This window comes from Oncorhynchus tshawytscha, unplaced genomic scaffold (genome assembly GCF_018296145.1).
Source record: "Oncorhynchus tshawytscha isolate Ot180627B unplaced genomic scaffold, Otsh_v2.0 Un_contig_16377_pilon_pilon, whole genome shotgun sequence".
Taxonomy (NCBI): Eukaryota; Metazoa; Chordata; class Actinopteri; order Salmoniformes; family Salmonidae; genus Oncorhynchus; species Oncorhynchus tshawytscha.
The window spans coordinates 17,139-35,738 of NW_024608935.1; the positions used below are offsets into that span (position 1 = coordinate 17,139).

Sequence of the window (18,600 nt, forward strand, 5' to 3'; positions counted from 1 at the left end):
TCCTCTCTAGGTTTCTTCCTAGGTTTTGGCCTTTCTAGGGAGTTTTTCCTAGCCACCGTGCTTCTACACCTGCATTGCTTGCTGTTTTGGGGTTTTAGGCTGGGTTTCTGTACAGCACTTTGAGATATCAGCTGATGTACGAAGGGCTATATAAATACATTTGATTTGGTTTTGATTCTTCCTCTGTCAACCATCGTTACCTGCAAGGAAACACGTGCCGTCATCATTGCTTTGCACAAAAAGGTCTTCACAGGCAAGGATTTGCTGCCAGTAAGATTGCACCTAAATCAACCATTTATCGGATCATCAAGATCTTCAAGGAGAGCGGTTCAATTGTTGTGAAGAAGGCTTCAGGGCACCCAAGAAAGTCCAGCAAGCTCCAGGACCGTCTCCTCAAGTTGATTCAGCTGCAGGATCAGGGCACCACCAGTACAAAGCTTGCTCAGGAAATGTCAGCAGGCAGGTGTGAGTGCATCTGCACGCACAGTGAGGCGAAGAATTTTGGAGGATGTCCTGGTGTCAAGAAGGGCAGCAAAGAAGCCACTTCTCTCCAAGAAAAACATCAGGGACAGACTGATATTCTGCAAAAGGTACAGGGATTGGACTGCTGAGGACTGGGGTAAAGTCATTTTCTCTGATGAATCCACTTTCCGATTGTTTGGGGCATCCGGAAAAAAGCTTGTCCGGAGAATGAGTGTGAAAATTGACTATGCAAACAATTTGGAATTTCCAAAACATGAATGTTTCTTATAAAACATGAAGTGATGCAGGCAGTCTTTTCTCAAGAGTGTGCAGCTGTCTTCAAGGCAAAGGGTGGCTGCTTTGAGGAATCTAAAATAAATTTATGTTTTGATTTGTTTAACACTTTTTTTGGTTACTACATGATTCCATATGTGCTATTTTATAGTTTTGATGTCTTCACTATTCTACAATGTAGAAAATGTAAAAACAAAAATGTTAAAAAACATTGCATGAGTAGGTGTCCAAACTTTTGACTGGTACTGTATAATTAGTTTAGGTGGCATACGTTTTCAGTGTCACTGAAGTAACGCATTTTTTGCTCATAGAGGTAAAAATGACTATCTAAGATTTGTTCAGTTTAAGAATTTAATTTAAAATATACTGCCAAAGCAGAGATAGACTTTAGTGTGTATACCCACTCATTCTCAAGAATAGCTGGTTGAAATGTTATTTTTCATTTTGATGATAAAATATTTCAAGAGCAGCAGTAATATAATCGTAACAATAAATGGGATTTATAGAGCTATTTTCAAAGACCAAAAAACGCTTTACAGTAGAGAGCAAAGAAATAAAAACTGATTAAACAGTCAAACTTATCATAACTTCTATTATAGTTAATGCTAATAAAATGTCAATTAAGTCATAATAGGTACACATAAGATCAATAAAAATATTAAAGGGTTGAGCAGAACGTCTCTATCTAAACAGTTATATAATGGTCCCTCCCTATTCCCTGCTGATCCGCCCCTGCTTCCGGGAGAATTCTGGATTCCTAGATCGGTTGAATCTGTCCTTGCTCTTGTGCCTGGTCCGCACTGAGACTAAAGTCCAACCCAGATCGTCCTCTGGCTTGGCCTTGCTCCCACCTCCAGCACCATCCTCATCATCTTCTTCCAGAGCCAAAATGTGTAGATGGGCCGTCAGATTGTCCAGTGGCTGTGTCAAGGATGGAGGTGTGGCCCTCTGCAGCCCAGACACAAATGGGATGACAGCTGCCTCATGAGAATCATGGGAGTTGAGTATGGCTCCCAGCATGGCCCTATACAGCTGTCCAGAGCCAAGGTCTCCCATCAGGAGAGAATCCGGGGTTAACCCCCCTCTCAGTTTGGTCACAAGCTGGTGCACCAGAGTGCCCTTGTACAGCCTAGACGCCACCCAGGAAACAAAATATGGTTGAATTAGCTCTGTTTCTGCTGGGATAAAATGCAATGTGAATGAATACCACTGCTCTAAGTTTAGGGGCAAGGGTTGACTTAGGAAGGGACACCTTACCAGGCACACTGAGGCTCGGCTAAAGGGAAGCACAGCAGTTGGTTGAGGTGAAGGCTTTCTTTCAGGCAGCACTGCCACTGGCTGTAGGCGTGGGCCACACCCAGGTCTAGGCTCCTTCTACTTCTCTGAATCAGCCCTCTCAGCCTCTCCAACACTGGTCTCTCCATAAACCCTGTTACACAAAAAGGAGGAGTCAGTGGCTACACTTCGATATTCATCAATTCTAAATTGTGTGTTTTCTCGTAGATGCACTGGGCCATACCTCTTTGGCTCTTTCTCCGTCTGCAGAGCTCTCCGTACACCAATCCTAGTAGCAGGGCCTGCAGGACAGGGAGTTCTGGAGGGGGATGGGCATGCCTCAGCCAGTAGCAGGTGACAGGCACAGGAAGACGCAGATGAGGCGGGACACCGCTCAAAGTGGACTGGGACACACCAAGTGTCTCCAAAAACACCTTAAGCTGCACTAACCTTGGAGCCTAAGGAACACAGCAAGAGAATGAGAATCAACAGTAGTATGTTTGAATATACTGTATACTATATCATACACATGTATACATACCTGATGCAGAGTGTCTAGCTGTATATGTTCTGCAGCACTGGGCAGGACGGCTTCAACCATGCTGCTGGTCAGGCTCTTGCCCTCCCTGTAATACTCCTCCACTTCATCAACTGGGGGTCTCTGACTGCTGTGGTCTGCCCTCTTCCCACCCAGCAGCAGCCCGTAGAGTACCTGTCGTATGGACCGAGAGGTGTTGTTCCCACATGGCAAGCTGGGATCTTCCACCTGGGCACCCTGCATCATCCTTCCCAGCAGCATCACGTCTACCATGCAGGAGGGAAGTCTACCTTCCATCAACGGCAGCAGGGTCCAGTCTGGAAGGACCCTCAGAGGCTCTGGGAGACGGCCGGGCCCTGGTCCCACTCCATCGTTGAAGAACCGCTCCAGGCAACTAGGGGGAAGATGGTACTCTTCTATGCCCAGGGAGAGGCCCTGGAGGGCAGCACCTGTTTTCTGTCTGTTGTTACTATGACTGATGAGCCTGAGCACAGAGTCCAAGGCATCCTTCTGCCCATGGAAGTGGGTCAGCCAATTCAGCAAGCCGTTGAAGCGGGCAAACCTTCCTTTCATTGATGTGTATTCTTCCCACCTGAGGGAAACACCCATGTTATGCAACTTGATGTAGTCATTTCCTGCCACAGAGGCAAAGACCGGGAGAACCTTTCTGTTGATGTTGAAGTGTCTGCAGAAGCTTGTTGTGGTGTACTGCTTGCAGGGAATGTATCTTATAGAGCTCCCGCGTTGCATAGACACTCTCTGCCAGTGAAAATGGGAGATAGGCAGAAATCCTGCCTGGATGTCAAAGATATAAAAGTCACTGTCATTGGACAGCACTGGACAGTTCCAACTTCGAGCCAGGGAAGCTATATCTTGGTCTGCCTCACAAATGCACTGTGCGAACGGCACCTTCAGGCTGGAGAGGACCTGTTTGAAGACATGTTTGATGAGGGTTGGTAATATACCACCGCTCCCCTGAAGCCCCATGGACAAGTCGTTGGCAGTGTTGATCCTTGATTGAGCTCGTTTTTTTTTTGTTTCAAACTTTTTGTCGGTGTAGTCGGAGCCCCCATCAACAATCACAAAGGGGTCAATGTCGCAGTCTCTCAGAGCCTTAAAGAACTTGCAGACCTGGTCCTCAAAAGCATCATAATCCCCTCCATGACTCTGATCCAAACCTGAGTCAAAATAAAGCAAGTTGAACAGATTACTACCATCAATGATCAACTTGCTGTTTCTGAGGTGAACATCTTTTAAAATGTTTCCATTCTCCTCCATAAAGCTGGTCAATCCCTGGACGCCCATGGTGTGCTCTGTCTGGGATGTGATGTCTTTCTTAGTGAAGAGTTTCAGCAGTCATGGGACTGACTGAGTGAGGCTAGTATTATTACAATGGATGAGTTTCACTTTCCTTACCTCATATCTGTCACTCCCATATTGTCTCTTGTCACAGAAGGTATGTAATAGTTCATGGGACTTTAAAAAGGCAAAACAACAGCAAAACAGCTAATTGAATCAAGGGGAACTACAATCCAACCATTAGATGTGATGAGGAACATAACTTTTATACACTGTATGTAAAGCTTTTATCTGATAAGAAATCAGACAATGATTAACCATTATCTAATGAAGAATACACTTGCTAAAATGGACTGCTACACCAGGTCATAATCTACCCCCTAATGGAAATAAGCTTGTTAATACGGTACCAATAGTATGCTCCATATTCTCACTTAAAGCTTAACTAAACCTGGAAACACTATGGACAATAAATCAGCTACATTGTGTATAAAATAACCGTTTCTATAGAACAATATTAGAAACTGGAACAGAATGACTGATGATACATTTTTTTCAAGTTTCTTGGGACACATCAATGATAAGTGATTAAAAAAAGTGATTAAAAAAACCTAAATATTAACAAATGAGTATCCTTGATAATAACAGCCCCAAAATAAATGGTCTGAGAAACAAAACAAAAAACTTGTGACAATAATATCGGCCTATAAAACAATTAAACTATGGTTCAGCTTGTTTTGTTCATACTGCATTGAGCTGCCAGTAGCCAACCATTTTCATTGGTAAAGCAGTCAAACCAAAACGATTAGTCTAAAACCATTCAAACATTACTCAGTCATCGGTACAAACATTACTCAGTCATCGGTACAAACATTACTCAGTCATCAGTACAAATATTACTCAGTCATCGGTACAAACATTACTAAGTCATCAGTACAAACATTACTCAGTCATCGGTACAAACATTACTCAGTCATCAGTACAAACAGTACTCAGTCATCAGTACAAACATTACTCTGTCATCAGTACAAACATTACTCGGTCATCAGTACAAACATTACTCAGTCATCAGTACAAACATTACTCAGTCATCGGTACAAACATTACTCAGTCATCGGTACAAACATTACTCAGTCATCAGTACAAACATTACTCAGTCATCAGTACAAACATTACTCAGTCATCAGTACAAACATTACTCAGTCATCAGTACAAACATTACTCAGTCATCAGTACAAACATTACTCAGTCATCAGTACAAACATTACTCAGTCATCACTACAAACATTACTCAGTCATCGGTACAAACATTACTCAGTCATCAGTACAAATATTACTCAGTCATCGGTACAAACATTACTAAGTCATCAGTACAAACATTACTCAGTCATCGGTACAAACATTACTCAGTCATCAGTACAAACAGTACTCAGTCATCAGTACAAACATTACTCTGTCATCAGTACAAACATTACTCGGTCATCAGTACAAACATTACTCAGTCATCAGTACAAACATTACTCAGTCATCGGTACAAACATTACTCAGTCATCGGTACAAACATTACTCAGTCATCGGTACAAACATTACTCAGTCATCAGTACAAACATTACTCAGTCATCAGTACAAACATTACTCAGTCATCAGTACAAACATTACTCAGTCATCAGTACAAACATTACTCAGTCATCAGTACAAACATTACTCAGTCATCAGTACAAACATTACTCAGTCATCACTACAAACATTACTCAGTCATCAGTACAAACATTACTCAGTCATCGGTACAAACATTACTCAGTCATCGGTACAAACATTACTCCGTCATCAGTACAAACATTACTCAGTCATCAGTACAAACATTACTCAGTCATCGGTACAAACATTACTCAGTCATCAGTACAAACATTACTCAGTCATAGGTACAAACATTACTCAGTCATTAGTACAAACATTACTCAGTCGTCGGTACAAACATTACTCAGTCATCAGTACAAACATTACTCAGTCATCAGTACAAACATTACTCAGTCATCAGTACAAACATTACTCAGTCATCAGTACAAATATTACTCAGTCATCAGTACAAACATTACTCAGTCATCAGTACAAACATTACTCAGTCATCAGTACAAACATTACTCAGTCATCAGTACAAACATTACTCAGTCATCAGTACAAACATTACTCAGTCATTAGTACAAACATTACTCAGTCATCAGTACAAACATTACTCAATCATCACTACAAACATTACTCAGTCATCGGTACAAACATTACTCAGTCATTGGTACAAACATTACTCAGTCATCAGTACAAACATTACTCAGTCATCAGTACAAACGGTGACAGTTGGCTTAAACAGCACAATCATTTGTATTGATCATTTTGTGCATCATTCTCACAAGCATACAACGCTTTGTCATTACAATACATTGTATCTAGGCTTACATGGCACCTAAATCATCTGTTTAAAAACACAGATCAGCAAGAGACACTATGCTGGCTGATTCTTGAATTTGATAGGCTTATGGCTGATAATGCACAGTGGAATGTACTGCTGTCCATTGGGATGGCATCCGATGTGTACCGGGGGTTATAGCTACAGCAAATGAGTCATTTCAGCATGAAGCCTTGTTGAGAATGATAACTGGAATATGCATTACCATAGTAACCATACACCAATGTATTATTGGACCACTACATTTAAAGTTATAGGACAAACGTACTCTGTATCTCATTGTCATTTTGGACCACTACATTTAAAGTTATAGGACAAACGTACTCTGTATCTCATTGTCATTTTGGACCACTACATTTAAAGTGGAAAGACACATAAGCGGCAATATAATCAATTTAATATTAACTATATTACATATTTTTTCTTAAGATTCTTAGATCAACAGGTGCCACTCTGACAGCAGGTAAGTTAAGTGTGATCCTGTAATGTTTACGTACACTATACATCAGGGTTGGGCTCAATTTTATTTCAATTCAGGCAATCCAGGGAGTAAACTGAAATTCCAATTAACAATGTTCTCAATACTTTTCAATGAGAATAACATTGTGAATTGGAATTTACTTCCTGAATTGACTGAATTTAAATGTATTTGGCCCCAATCCTGCTATAATGACCTGTGGTAAGGCAGCAGAATTTGACTTGGGGCTAGTGCTACAGAACAGCCTAAAAGAGCTCAGCACAGAGACAAGAGAGAGCAACAGTTCACATTCCCACCCAGAGACACTAAAATACTTTAAATCGTCATACGGGACTAGTGTCATTTAGGTACTCAAAGCCCCATGAGACTTTGGCTCTATTAAATACCCAGTTCAGTCAAAAACTAGATTTCCCTGTGTTTTGTATATATTCCAGGTTGGAATTAATACTGTGAAATTTGGAAAATTATGATAATGCTCTTTTTGTCACGACTTCGGCCGAAGTTGGTACCTCTCCTTGTTCGTTCGGCGGTCGACATCACCAGCTTTCTAGACACCACCGATCCATGTTTAATTTTCGTTTTGTTTTGTCTTGATCATACACACCTGGTTTACATTCCATTAATTATGTTCCTTATTTAACCCTTTGACTTCCCTCTCTGTTTTGCGTGTTATTGTTTGTCATGTGGGTTCGTGTTGTTAGTGCTCTGGATTATTGTGTTTGTTCCTTGTTAGAACTTTACTTATTTTGAGTACATTTTGGACTATTACTCATATCTGTGTCCTGAGCCTGACTGCATTTTTCCATTCACCAACATCCTCACACTTTTAGTGTTTGAATAGACCGCCTGGAATTTCAGCCTGTTTTGGTGGGATCAGGTGACATCACCAGATGGTAAATTATTTAATAGACGAATAAGAAGGAGTTATAAACCTCTCTGCCAATAACAACTAGTTCAGTTTTGGTTGAATCATCAGCATAAATGGACACACATGCTTTGTTTAATGACAGTCGCAGGTCATTGCTAAAAATAGCAAAGTATAAGGGCACAGGGCGAGACCCAGATGCAGACACGGGAGGCAGATGGTTTGAGTCGCCGATATTTATTAGTATCCAAGGGGCAGGCAAGAGTGGTCATGGACAAGCAAAAGATCATGACAAGGTCAGAGTACAGGAGGTGCAGGGTGGCAGGCAGGCTCAAGACAAGGCATAAAGTATGGTCAGGCAGGCGGGTTTACAGTAGAGGCAGACAAGGGTCAAAACTGGGAGGACTAGCAAAAACAGAGAAAAGGAAAAACAGGAGCACGGAAAAACCCCGCTGGTTGACTTGACAATACAAGACGAACTGACAACAGACAAACAGGAAACACAGGAATAAGTATTCAGGGACTAATGAGGAAAACAGGTCACACCTGAGGTGGGTGGAGACAATCACAAAAACAGGTGAAACAGATCAGGGCGTGACAGTACCCCCCCTCTAGGGACGCACCTGGCATCCTACCTGGGCGCATACCTGGCTGACCGGGGTGTCACCGGTGAAAATTGAGGGCCGGTTCCAGGATGTCTTTAGTGGGAACCCAGCACCTCTCCTCCGGACCATAACCCTCCCACTTAACCAGGTACTGGAATCCCCTGCCCTGTGGTCGAACCCTCTCACCGTGTACACTGGCTGGCCAGCGGGAGGGAGGGATGGCCTAGAAATAGAAGACAGAGGACTGTGAGAAAAGGGCTTAATCCTGAACACATGAAAAGTAGGGTGAACACAGAGGGTACGGGGCAACAGCAGGGGGACAGCAGTGGGACTAAGGACTCTAGAAATGGGGAAAGGACCAATGAAATGGGGGGAAATTTTACGGGATTCCACCAGGAGGGGCAGGTCCCGAGTGGACAACCATACCCTCTGCCCGATACGATAGCGGGGAGCCGGAGTCTGGTGGTGATCTGCTTGTCGACGATACCTGGAGGGGGTTTTGAGAAGAGCCGCCCGAGTTCTTTTCCAGGTACGCCGACAGCGGTGGACGAACATCTGGGCTTGAAGGTATGTTGACCTCAACTTCTTTCTCTGGGAAGAGTGGAGGCTGATACCCCATGGAGCATTCGAAGGGGGAGAGTCCAGTGGCCGAGCAGGGGAGAGTGTTCCTGGCATATTCCACCCAGACCAGTTGCTGACTCCAGGTGGTGGGGTTTTGCTGGCAACGAGACACCGGAGTGCCGTCTTGATTGGCTTGCTCCGGCTGGCTGTTGGATTGGGGATGAAACCCGGAGGACAGGCTGGCCGACTACCCAATAAGGGTGCAGAATGCCCTAAAATCGAGACGAAAACTGAGGACCCCGATCCGAGACCATGTCGACCGGGAGTCCATGGATTCGGAAGACGTGCTGCACCATGAGCTGGGCAGTCTCCTTGGCTGAAGGTAACTTAGGAAGAGGGATGAAATGGGCGGCCTTGGAGAACCTGTCGATCACCGTCAGGATGGTGGTGTTCCCATCTGATGGAGGAAGCCCAGTGACATAATACAGGGAAATATGGAACCAGGGGCGATGAGGAACCAGGGGCGATGAGGGACCAGGGGCGATGAGGAACCAGGGGCGATGAGGGACCAGGGGCGATGAGGGACCAGGGGCGATGAGGGACCAGGGGCGATGAGGGACCAGGGGCGATGAGGAACCAGGGGCGATGAGGAACCAGGGGCGATGAGGGACCAGGGGCGATGAGGGACCAGGGGCGTTGAGGAACCAGGGGCGATGAGGGACCAGGGGCGATGAGGGACCAGGGGCGATGAGGGACCAGGGGCGATGAGGGACCAGGGGCGATGAGGGACCAGGGGTGCAATGAGGGACCAGGGGCGATGAGGGACCAGGGGCGATGAGGGACCAGGGGCGATGAGGAACAGGCAGTGGCTGAAGGAGGACAGATGGAGCTTGCCGCGGAGTCTTGCTTTGAGCAGCGGCAAATGCTGAGACATCAGAAGCCATGATGGGCCACCAGAAGTGTTGTCGGAGAAAGCCAGGGTACGGCGACCACCAGGATGACAGGTAAGCCTGGAGGAGTGAGCCCTTTCCAAGACTTGAGGCTGGGCCGAATCAGGAACGAACATCCGGTTAGCTGGGCCCCCCCCTTCCCAAACATGAAGCAGGGAGGATGTTCTCTGATTCAGAGGGTGTGGCAGAGGAACTGTACAGGCGGGAAAGGGAGTCTGGCTTCACATTTTTGGACCCTGGGCGGTAGGAGATGGTGAAATTGAACCTGGTAAATAACAGGGCCCAACGGGCTTGCCTGGAGTTAAGGTGCTTGGCAGTGCGGAGGTATTGTAAACTCTTCTAGTCAGTCCAGACCAAAAATAGATGTTCCGCCCCCAGCCAGTGTCTCCACTCTTCCAGAGCCATATTACCCACTAGGAGTTCCCGGTTCCCAACGTCATAGGTCCTCTCTGCAGAGTTGAGATGATGGGACATGAAGTCACAGGGATGCAGCTTTTGGTCCTGGACGGATCGCTGGGAAGCCAGAGTTTGGCCCCTATGACAATGTTCCTCTCATCATTATCTATACCTGAGCCATCTCTCCCGGGTACCTTACAGAACACAAACACCAACTCATTCTATGGAATGCATGCTTTAGGTTTTGTCACCAAACCATTCATAAATCAATTGTCAGTGTTGAGCCTCAGGTTCACACAGACACAGATGAGATAGTACTAATAGAAGCCTATTCTATTGCATAAAACAACCATTCAATACAGTATTATAACATAATCTTGTAATTTCTCCACCATAGTGGCTACATGCAGCTGTTGCTTTGATCTCAAAACAAGCGCATCTACTCTTGACCACAGCTGTAAACACAGTCCAGATCAAAGTCAATGGCACAGATCCATATATGGAAATTATTATTTGCATATAGGCCTACTACAGTTCTGATTGGTTATGCCTCACTGGTCTGTGTAGAGTACGGACTGAGTCTTGCGCAATAGAATCTTTCTCCGATGCGTTCTGCCTATAACAACATTTTTTGCATCGTTTTTTTATCTGGCATGTTGCATTGAAAGTGGCTAATATTGCGTTGATTCAATACCCACAGTAAAGGGAAACGTTGATAGTGTTAAATAACAGGGAAAACTCTAGAAAGTTCAGTGAAGATCAATGTTGTGCTTCTGTCAGTGAGCTGAAATGTTGCTGCACTCTGCGTGGGAGCTGGGCAGTCCGTGGGAGCTGGGCAGTCCGTGGGAGCTGGGCAGTCCGTGGGAGCTGGGTGGCAGAGGGAACATTGCATGACACCGATCAATTAACATTGAAAAGACAATAATTACATTCATTACATTCTCAGGTCATAAACATACATATTACCATCAATAACGGTGCTCCATGCTTAAAAGATACCTTTCAATATATTTTTTTTAACTTCATATTCATCTCCAGAGCCACCCCAACATCAACATGTGTGAAAATGGCATATTTTTATGTTTTGTAGAAAAAAAGATGAGTCTTTCCAATGATATCATCAACCAATTAGTAGACAATGCCGAATCATAATTGGTTTAAATCACACAATGCATACAGGCTCATGTCATTGCAAACACATCTTCCTCTATCTTTTTCCCCACAAAACATACAGTTGAAGTCGGAAGTTTACATACATTTAGGTTGGAGTCATTAAAACTCATTTTTCAACCACTCCACACATTTCTTGTTAACAAACTATAGTTTTGGCAAGTCGATTAGGACATCTACATCTACAAGTCACTTTTCCAACAAATGTTTACAGACAGATTATTTCACTTATAATTCACTGTATCACAATTCCAGTGGGTCAGAAGTTGACATACACTAAGTTGACTGTGCCTTTAAACAGCTTGGAAAATTCCAGAAAATGATGTCATGGCTTTAGAAGCTTCTGATAGGCTAATTGACATAATTTGAGTTAATTGGAGGTGTACCTGTGGATGTATTTCAAGGCTTACCTTCAAACTCAGTGCCTCTTTGCTTGACATCATGGGAAAATCAAAAGAAATCAGCCAAGACCTCAGAAAAACAATTGTAGAGCTCCACAAGTCTGGTTCATCCTTGGAAGCAATTTCCAAATGCCTGAAGGCACCACGTAGTACAATAGTACGCAAGTATAAACACCATGGGACCACGCAGCCGTCATACCACTCAGGAAGGAGACGCGTTCTGTCTCCTAGAGATTAATGTACGTTGGTGCGAAAAGTGCAAATCAATCCCAGAACAACAGCAAAGGACATTGTGAAGATGCTGGAGGAAACAGGTACAAAAGTATCTATATCCACAGTAAAACGAGTCCTATATCGACATAACCTGAAAGGCCGCTCAGCAGGGAAGAAGCGACTGCTCCAAAACCACCATAAAAAAGCCAGATTACGGTTTGCAACTGCACATGGGGACAAAGATCGTACTTTTTGGAGAAATGTCCGCTGGTCTGATGAAACAAAAATAGAACTGTTTGGCCATAATGACCATTGTTATGTTTGGAGGAAAAATGGGGAAGCTTGCAAGCCGAAGAACACCATCCCAGCCGTGAAGCACAGGGGTGGCAGCATCATGTTGTGGGGATGTCTTTGCTGCAGGAGGGACTGGTGCACTTCACAAAATAGATGGCATCATGAGGAGGAAATGTATGTGGATATATTGAAGCAACATCTCAAGACATCAGTCAGGAAGTTAAATCCCATCGCAAATGGGTCTTCCAAATGGACAATGACACCAAGCGTACTTCCAAAGTTGTGGCAAAATGGCTTAAGGACAACAAAGTCAAGGTATTGGAGTGGCCATCACAAAGCCCTGACCTCAATCCTATAGAACATTTGTGGGCAGAACTGAAAAAGCAAGTGCGAGCAAGGAGGCCGACAAACCTGACTCAGTTACACCAGCTCTGTCAGGAGGAATGGGCCAAAATTCACCCAACTTATTGTGGGAAGCTTGTGGAAAGCTACACAAAATGTTTGACCCATGTTAAACAATTTAAAGGCAATGCTATCAAATATTAATTGAGTGTATGTAAACTGACCCACTGGGAATGTGATGAAAGAAATAAAAGCTGAAATAAATCATTCTCTCTATTATTATTCTGACAATTCACATTCTTAAAATAAAGTGGTGATCCTAACTGACCTAAGACAGGTAATTTTTACTTGGATTAAATGTCAGGAATGGTGAAAAACTGAGTTTAAATGTATTTGGCTAAGGTGTATGTAAACCTCCGACTTCAACTGTACATTCCTCGAGACTTTTGATAAAATCATGCAGGGCTTGACATTAACCCGTTTATCCACTTGTCCTTCAGACAAGGAGATGACTGAAAATGTTGTGTTGTTTGATGCAAGAAACCACTTTAGAAAACCAAATGTATTATTAATCCCATACCATTACTACAGAGAATCAGACACATTATGCTACCCTCTGCCTATTGGCTACTTATCTTATTGAAGCCTGTCTCAAAATACAACACTGCCCCTTTAAGACATAAAAAAGCTCTTTACCTGAATTGCTTTTGTAAAACTGACCCACTGGGAATGTGATGAAAGAAATAAAAGCTTAAATAAATCATTCTCTCTACTATTATTCTGACATTTAACATTCTTAAAATAAAGTGGTGATTCTAACTGACCTAAGACAGGGAGTTTTGACTAGGCAGGAATTCAGGAATTGTGAAGTGTATGTAAACTTCCGAATTCAACTGTAACAAAGTGCCATTTTCACATATGTTGATGTTGGAGTGGTGCTGGAGATGATCAATATGAACTTGAACATTTTTCTAATGTCCCTTTAAGCATAAATACAATATGGGATGCAAACATGTACATCCTCATGGATAAGCTACTACTCCATTACCCATCGATGAAAAACCATGCGCTCCAAAGTGCCCCATTTGCCTGTCAATTCTCTGAACAGGAAATGAACAGAACCCTCATCAATAAACGAGGAATAGAAGGGAATCATTTACATTTCTGAAGATTCCCCTTAACATTTCAATTGCTAAACATGATCCCATTATAGAGGTAACTTCTGACCATTACATACATGATTAAAGAAAGAGTGGCATTTTACAGAGAGAAGCACACCAGTAGGTTTCAGGCACTAAACCATATGTTGACACCAAACTCAAATACACATTTCTCATCTTTTACAGGTGACCAGCAAGAATCAAGAGGACATTTCTAACCCAAATTATTATCCAGAAATACATGTGGTTCTCATCAATGGTAAATAATTGTCAGTGTTCATATTTTATTTAGATCAATGGACGGAGTACATGAGACGATCATCGCAGGGACTAATGATTAATAAAAAATAAAAAATGTTATTTATTAGGATCCCCATTAGCCGATGTCAATGGTGACAACTAGCCTTACAGGGGTCTGACACAACTTTTCAAATACTTTACAATTTACATACATTTAAAACATTAACATAGTGTGCGTGCGTGCATTACACACGTCAGTACATTTAAAAACATTAACATAGTGTGTGTGCGCATTACACACGTCAGTACATTTAAAACATTAACATAGTGTGTGTGCGCATTACACACGTCAGTACATTTAAAAACATTAACATAGTGTGTGTGTGCGCATTACACACGTCAGTACATTTAAAAACATTAACAGTGTGTGTGTGTGCGCATTACACACGTCAGTACATTTAAAAACATTAACAGTGTGTGTGTGTGCGCATTACACACGTCAGTACATTTAAAAACATTAACAGTGTGTGTGTGTGCGCATTACACACGTCAGTACATTTAAAAACATTAACAGTGTGTGTGTGTGTGCGCATTACACACGTCAGTACAGTACATACACACAACAAGTAGGTCACATGGGGGAGAGGCGTTGTGCCATGAAGGGTTGCTGGTGGCATGTCTGGTGGGGTAAGTGTGTGTGTCAGTGCTGTGTGTAAGTTGACTATGCAAACAATTTGGAATTTACAGCACATGAATGTTTCTTCTAAAAACAAGAAGTCAGTGTTTCCTCAACTCTTAGCCAAGAGAGACAGGAATGCCAGGAGTGTACAAAGCTATCATCAAGGCAAAGTCATTTGTTTAACACTTTTTTTGGTTACTACATGGTTGCATTGGTGTTATTTCATAGTTTTGATGTCTTCACTATTATTCTACAAGGTGGAAAATAGTAAAAATAAATAAAAACCCTTGAATGAGTAGGTGTGTCCAAACTTTTGACTGGTACAGTGTTAAGGGAATTTTTATCAATGATGACTAATTATGTATACATTTCAATCAGGACTGACTAATCCCAATACTCTTATGCTACTGTACATGCATGAATTTTCTCTCTTGCTCCCAGTATTGAATATAATGTAGTGAATGTATTCAAGAGTTTAGAACAATGACGGTCTGTTCCTTGGTACAAATGAATGAACTATGAATCCAGACTGTCTAGAATGCTTATCTACACTGACTGACCTTGGCTCTAGGCGAGGAGGGAAGGCTTGAGAGCTATAGAGCCTTTCTACCAGTGTCAAGAAGAGAAGGAACATTTAGAAAACGCTGACGTCATTTTCAGTTTATAACCTGTGGTAAAATGTGTATGAACTCAGTACTCTCTTGAATAAAGGCTGTTACTTGACTTTTAAGATCGGGCTCTGTCCATTCCTATAAAATAAGGGTCTTACAAATTCTTATGAAATGAATTCCTTCAACATACAGTGCATTTACATTTTTGTAATTATTTTAAGAGTGTCTGCTAACTAGGTGAAGGGTTTGAGTGTCACACATTTTCAGCGTCACTGACGTAACACATTTTTGCTCAGATTGAGGTAAAGTTTTGTCCAGTTTAAGATTTCCATATAAAATATACTGCCAAAGCAGAGATAGACTTTAGTGTGTATACCCAATAATTCTCAAGAACAGCTGGTTAAAATGTTATTTTTATTTTTCATTTTGATGATAAAATATGTCCAGAGCAGCAGTAATGTCATAGTAACAATAAATGGGATTTATAGAGCTATTTTCGCCCTCAACCGTAAGGCTCTCCAGAGGGTAGTGAGGTCTGCACAACGCATCACCGGGGGCAAACTACCTGCCCTCCAGGACACCTACACCACCCGATGCTACAGGAAGGCCATAAAGATCATCAAGGACATCAACCACCCGAGCCACTGCCTGTTCACCCCGCTGTCATCCAGAAGGCGAGGTCAGTACAGGTGCATCAAAGCTGGGACAGAGAGACTGAAAAACAGCTTCTATCTCAAGGCCATCAGACTGTTAAACAGCCACCACTAACATTGAGTGGCTACTGCCAACACACTGTCAATGACACTGACTCTACTCCAGCCACTTTAATCATGGGAATTGATGGGAAATTATGTATATATATCACTAGCCACTTTAAACAATGCTACCTTATATAATGTTACTTACCCTACATTATTCATATTCATATGCATACGTTGATACTGTACTCTATATCATCGACTGCATCCTTATGTAATACATGTATCACTAGCCACTTTAACTATGCCACTTGGTTTACATACTTATCTCATATGTATATACTGTACTCGATATCATCTACTGTATCTTGCCTATGCTGCTCTGTACCATCACTCATTCATATATCCTTATGTACATATTCTTTATCCCCTTACACTGTGTATAAGACAGTAGTTTTTTTGGGAATTGTTAGTTAGATTACTTGTTCGTTATTACTGCATTGTCGGAACTAGAAGCACAAGCATTTCGCTACACTCGCATTAACATCTGCTAACCATGTGTATGTGACAAATAAAATTTGAATTTGATTTGATTTGATAAGACCAAAATACGCTTTACAGTAGAGAGCAAAGAAATAAAAACATATTAAACAAAGTCAAACGTTTTTATATATTATAAACTTTAACGTCTTTTAACATTTATAAAAATCTACATCTACAGTGGGGCAAAAGGGTATTTAGTCAGCCACCAATTGTGCAAGTTCTCCCACTTAAAAAGATGAGAGGCCTGTAATTTTCATCATAGGTACACTTCAACTATGACAGACAAAATGAGAAAAAAAATCCTGAAAATCACATTGTAGGATTTTTAATGAATTTATTTATGTTATGGTTGATTTAGGAAGGGACACCTTACCAGGCACACTGAGGCTCAGGAGGCACAACAGTTGGTTCAGGTCAAGGCATTCTTTCAGGTAGCACTGCCACTGGCTGTAGGCGTGGGCCACACACAGGTTGAGCCCCCCTCTCTGAATCAGCCCTCTCAGCCTCTCCAACACTGGTCCCTCCATAAACTCTGTTACACACAAAGGGGAGGAGTCAGTGGCTGCACTTCACACACTTTATCAACTCTAAATTGTGTGTTTTCTCGTTCATGCTCTGGGCCATACCTCTTTGGCACTTCCTCTGTCTGCAGAGCTCTCCGTACACCAAACCTAGTAGCAGGGCCTGCAGGATATGCAGGTCTGGTGGGGGAGGGGCATGCCTCAGCCAGTAACACATGACAGCCACAGGAAGACACAGATGAGGTGGGACACCGCTCAAAGTGGACTGGGCACACCCAAGGTCTCCAAAAACACCTCATGCTGCACTGACCTTGGAGCCTAAGGAACAGAGCAAGAGAATCAATTTGAAAATCAACAGCAGTATGTTTGAATATACTGTAGCGACCCACATAGACAGCTGTGTGTTATGTGTTAGGCTAGTAGGTGGTTGTGTTGTACTTACAAGGACCCAGTGTTCGCGGGGTCTGACATGTCAATCAACCTGCTATCTGCCAATCACGGGAATGCCTGGAATGTTCTGATGCCGGGCACCCTGGTGGCTGGCAGAGTGGCGTGTAGGGGGGTTGGGCAGGGGGATGGAGCATTGGAAGTTAAGACCAGGTTTAGCCTTTGTTCTCTCTCTTATGCCTGGTCTTCCTCAAGAGAAGGTCACGATTGGCTTGTGGGTTATCTTTCATTTATTTGGGGTGGGCTACGGCCAAACAGTAGCCTGTGTAAAGTTGGTTTAATAAACCATCAATTCGTAAACTCAATCCTCTGTCTGGACAATTGTTCCTTTATGATCTAGTCAGGTCATTACAATACCGTATACTATATCATACACATGTATACATACCCGATCCAGAGTGTCTGGCTGCATCTGTTCTGCAGCACTGCAGCACTGGGAAATCCCTGGACACCCATGGTGTGCTCTGTCTAGCATGTGATGTCTTTACTAGTGAAGAGTTTCAGCAGTCATGGGACTGGATAAGTGAGGCTATCCCTTTCCTTAAGTTTCACTTTCCATACCTCATCTCAGGCACTCTCATATTGTCTCTGGCCACAGTAGGCATAGACTAGTTCATTTGAACTTATATGACAGTCATGGGAATGTGTTTAGATGTTTTTTTGTTGCAATTTAGGTAAACGTTCCACGAAGTCTCGCAATGTTGCGTCTCTGGTTTTTGAAACTCTGTGCCTCTTGCCGCGTTCAGGTCAAACTTGGAAACTCGGACATTTCAGACTTGGTTGTATGTATACATGTGCCGCTTTCAAACAGTTAACAAGACGGACATTTCCGAGTATCCTAGTTCTGATTTGTATATGAACGTGGCAACTCTTCATAGGTCGTTGTGTAGTCACGTGGGTCGCGAGTCAAACAGGCTAAACGAAACCGAGATAAACTGAAACTAAGCTTCACATGAAGAAAACCAAACGGATGTTATTTAGTCCCGAGGAAATTGCTTTATCAAACCATACAAATAAAAAACATTAAACAACATAAAACCATACAAAACCATTTATCTTAAACATAAAGAACAACACTTGGGACTATTTCCATATTA

At 42.7% G+C, this 18,600-nt stretch overlaps 1 protein-coding gene across 6 annotated transcripts; it reads right to left on the minus strand.

Moving 5' to 3' along the window:
* Positions 1-1,234: 1,234 nt before the first annotated feature.
* aste1a (asteroid homolog 1a) lies at positions 1,235-18,493 on the minus strand. Of its 6 annotated transcripts, XM_042313868.1 has the most exons (8): positions 17,499-18,493; positions 17,162-17,374; positions 16,909-17,067; positions 8,308-8,500; positions 2,573-3,747; positions 2,276-2,489; positions 2,014-2,185; positions 1,235-1,885 (listed from the first exon to the last, which is right to left on the minus strand). In XM_042313868.1, the coding sequence occupies exons 4-8, from the start codon at positions 8,315-8,317 to the stop codon at positions 1,468-1,470; spliced, it is 1,989 nt and encodes a 662-aa protein (XP_042169802.1). In that variant the 5' UTR covers positions 8,318-8,500; positions 16,909-17,067; positions 17,162-17,374; positions 17,499-18,493; the 3' UTR covers positions 1,235-1,467. The 6 variants fall into 6 exon arrangements, with proteins under 6 accessions (XP_042169802.1, XP_042169800.1, XP_042169801.1 ...); XM_042313866.1 differs by lacking the exons at positions 16,909-17,067; positions 17,162-17,374; positions 17,499-18,493 and adding an exon at positions 8,765-9,561; XM_042313867.1 differs by lacking the exons at positions 16,909-17,067; positions 17,162-17,374; positions 17,499-18,493 and adding an exon at positions 8,704-9,561.
* Between the last annotated feature and the right edge of the window lie 107 nt (positions 18,494-18,600).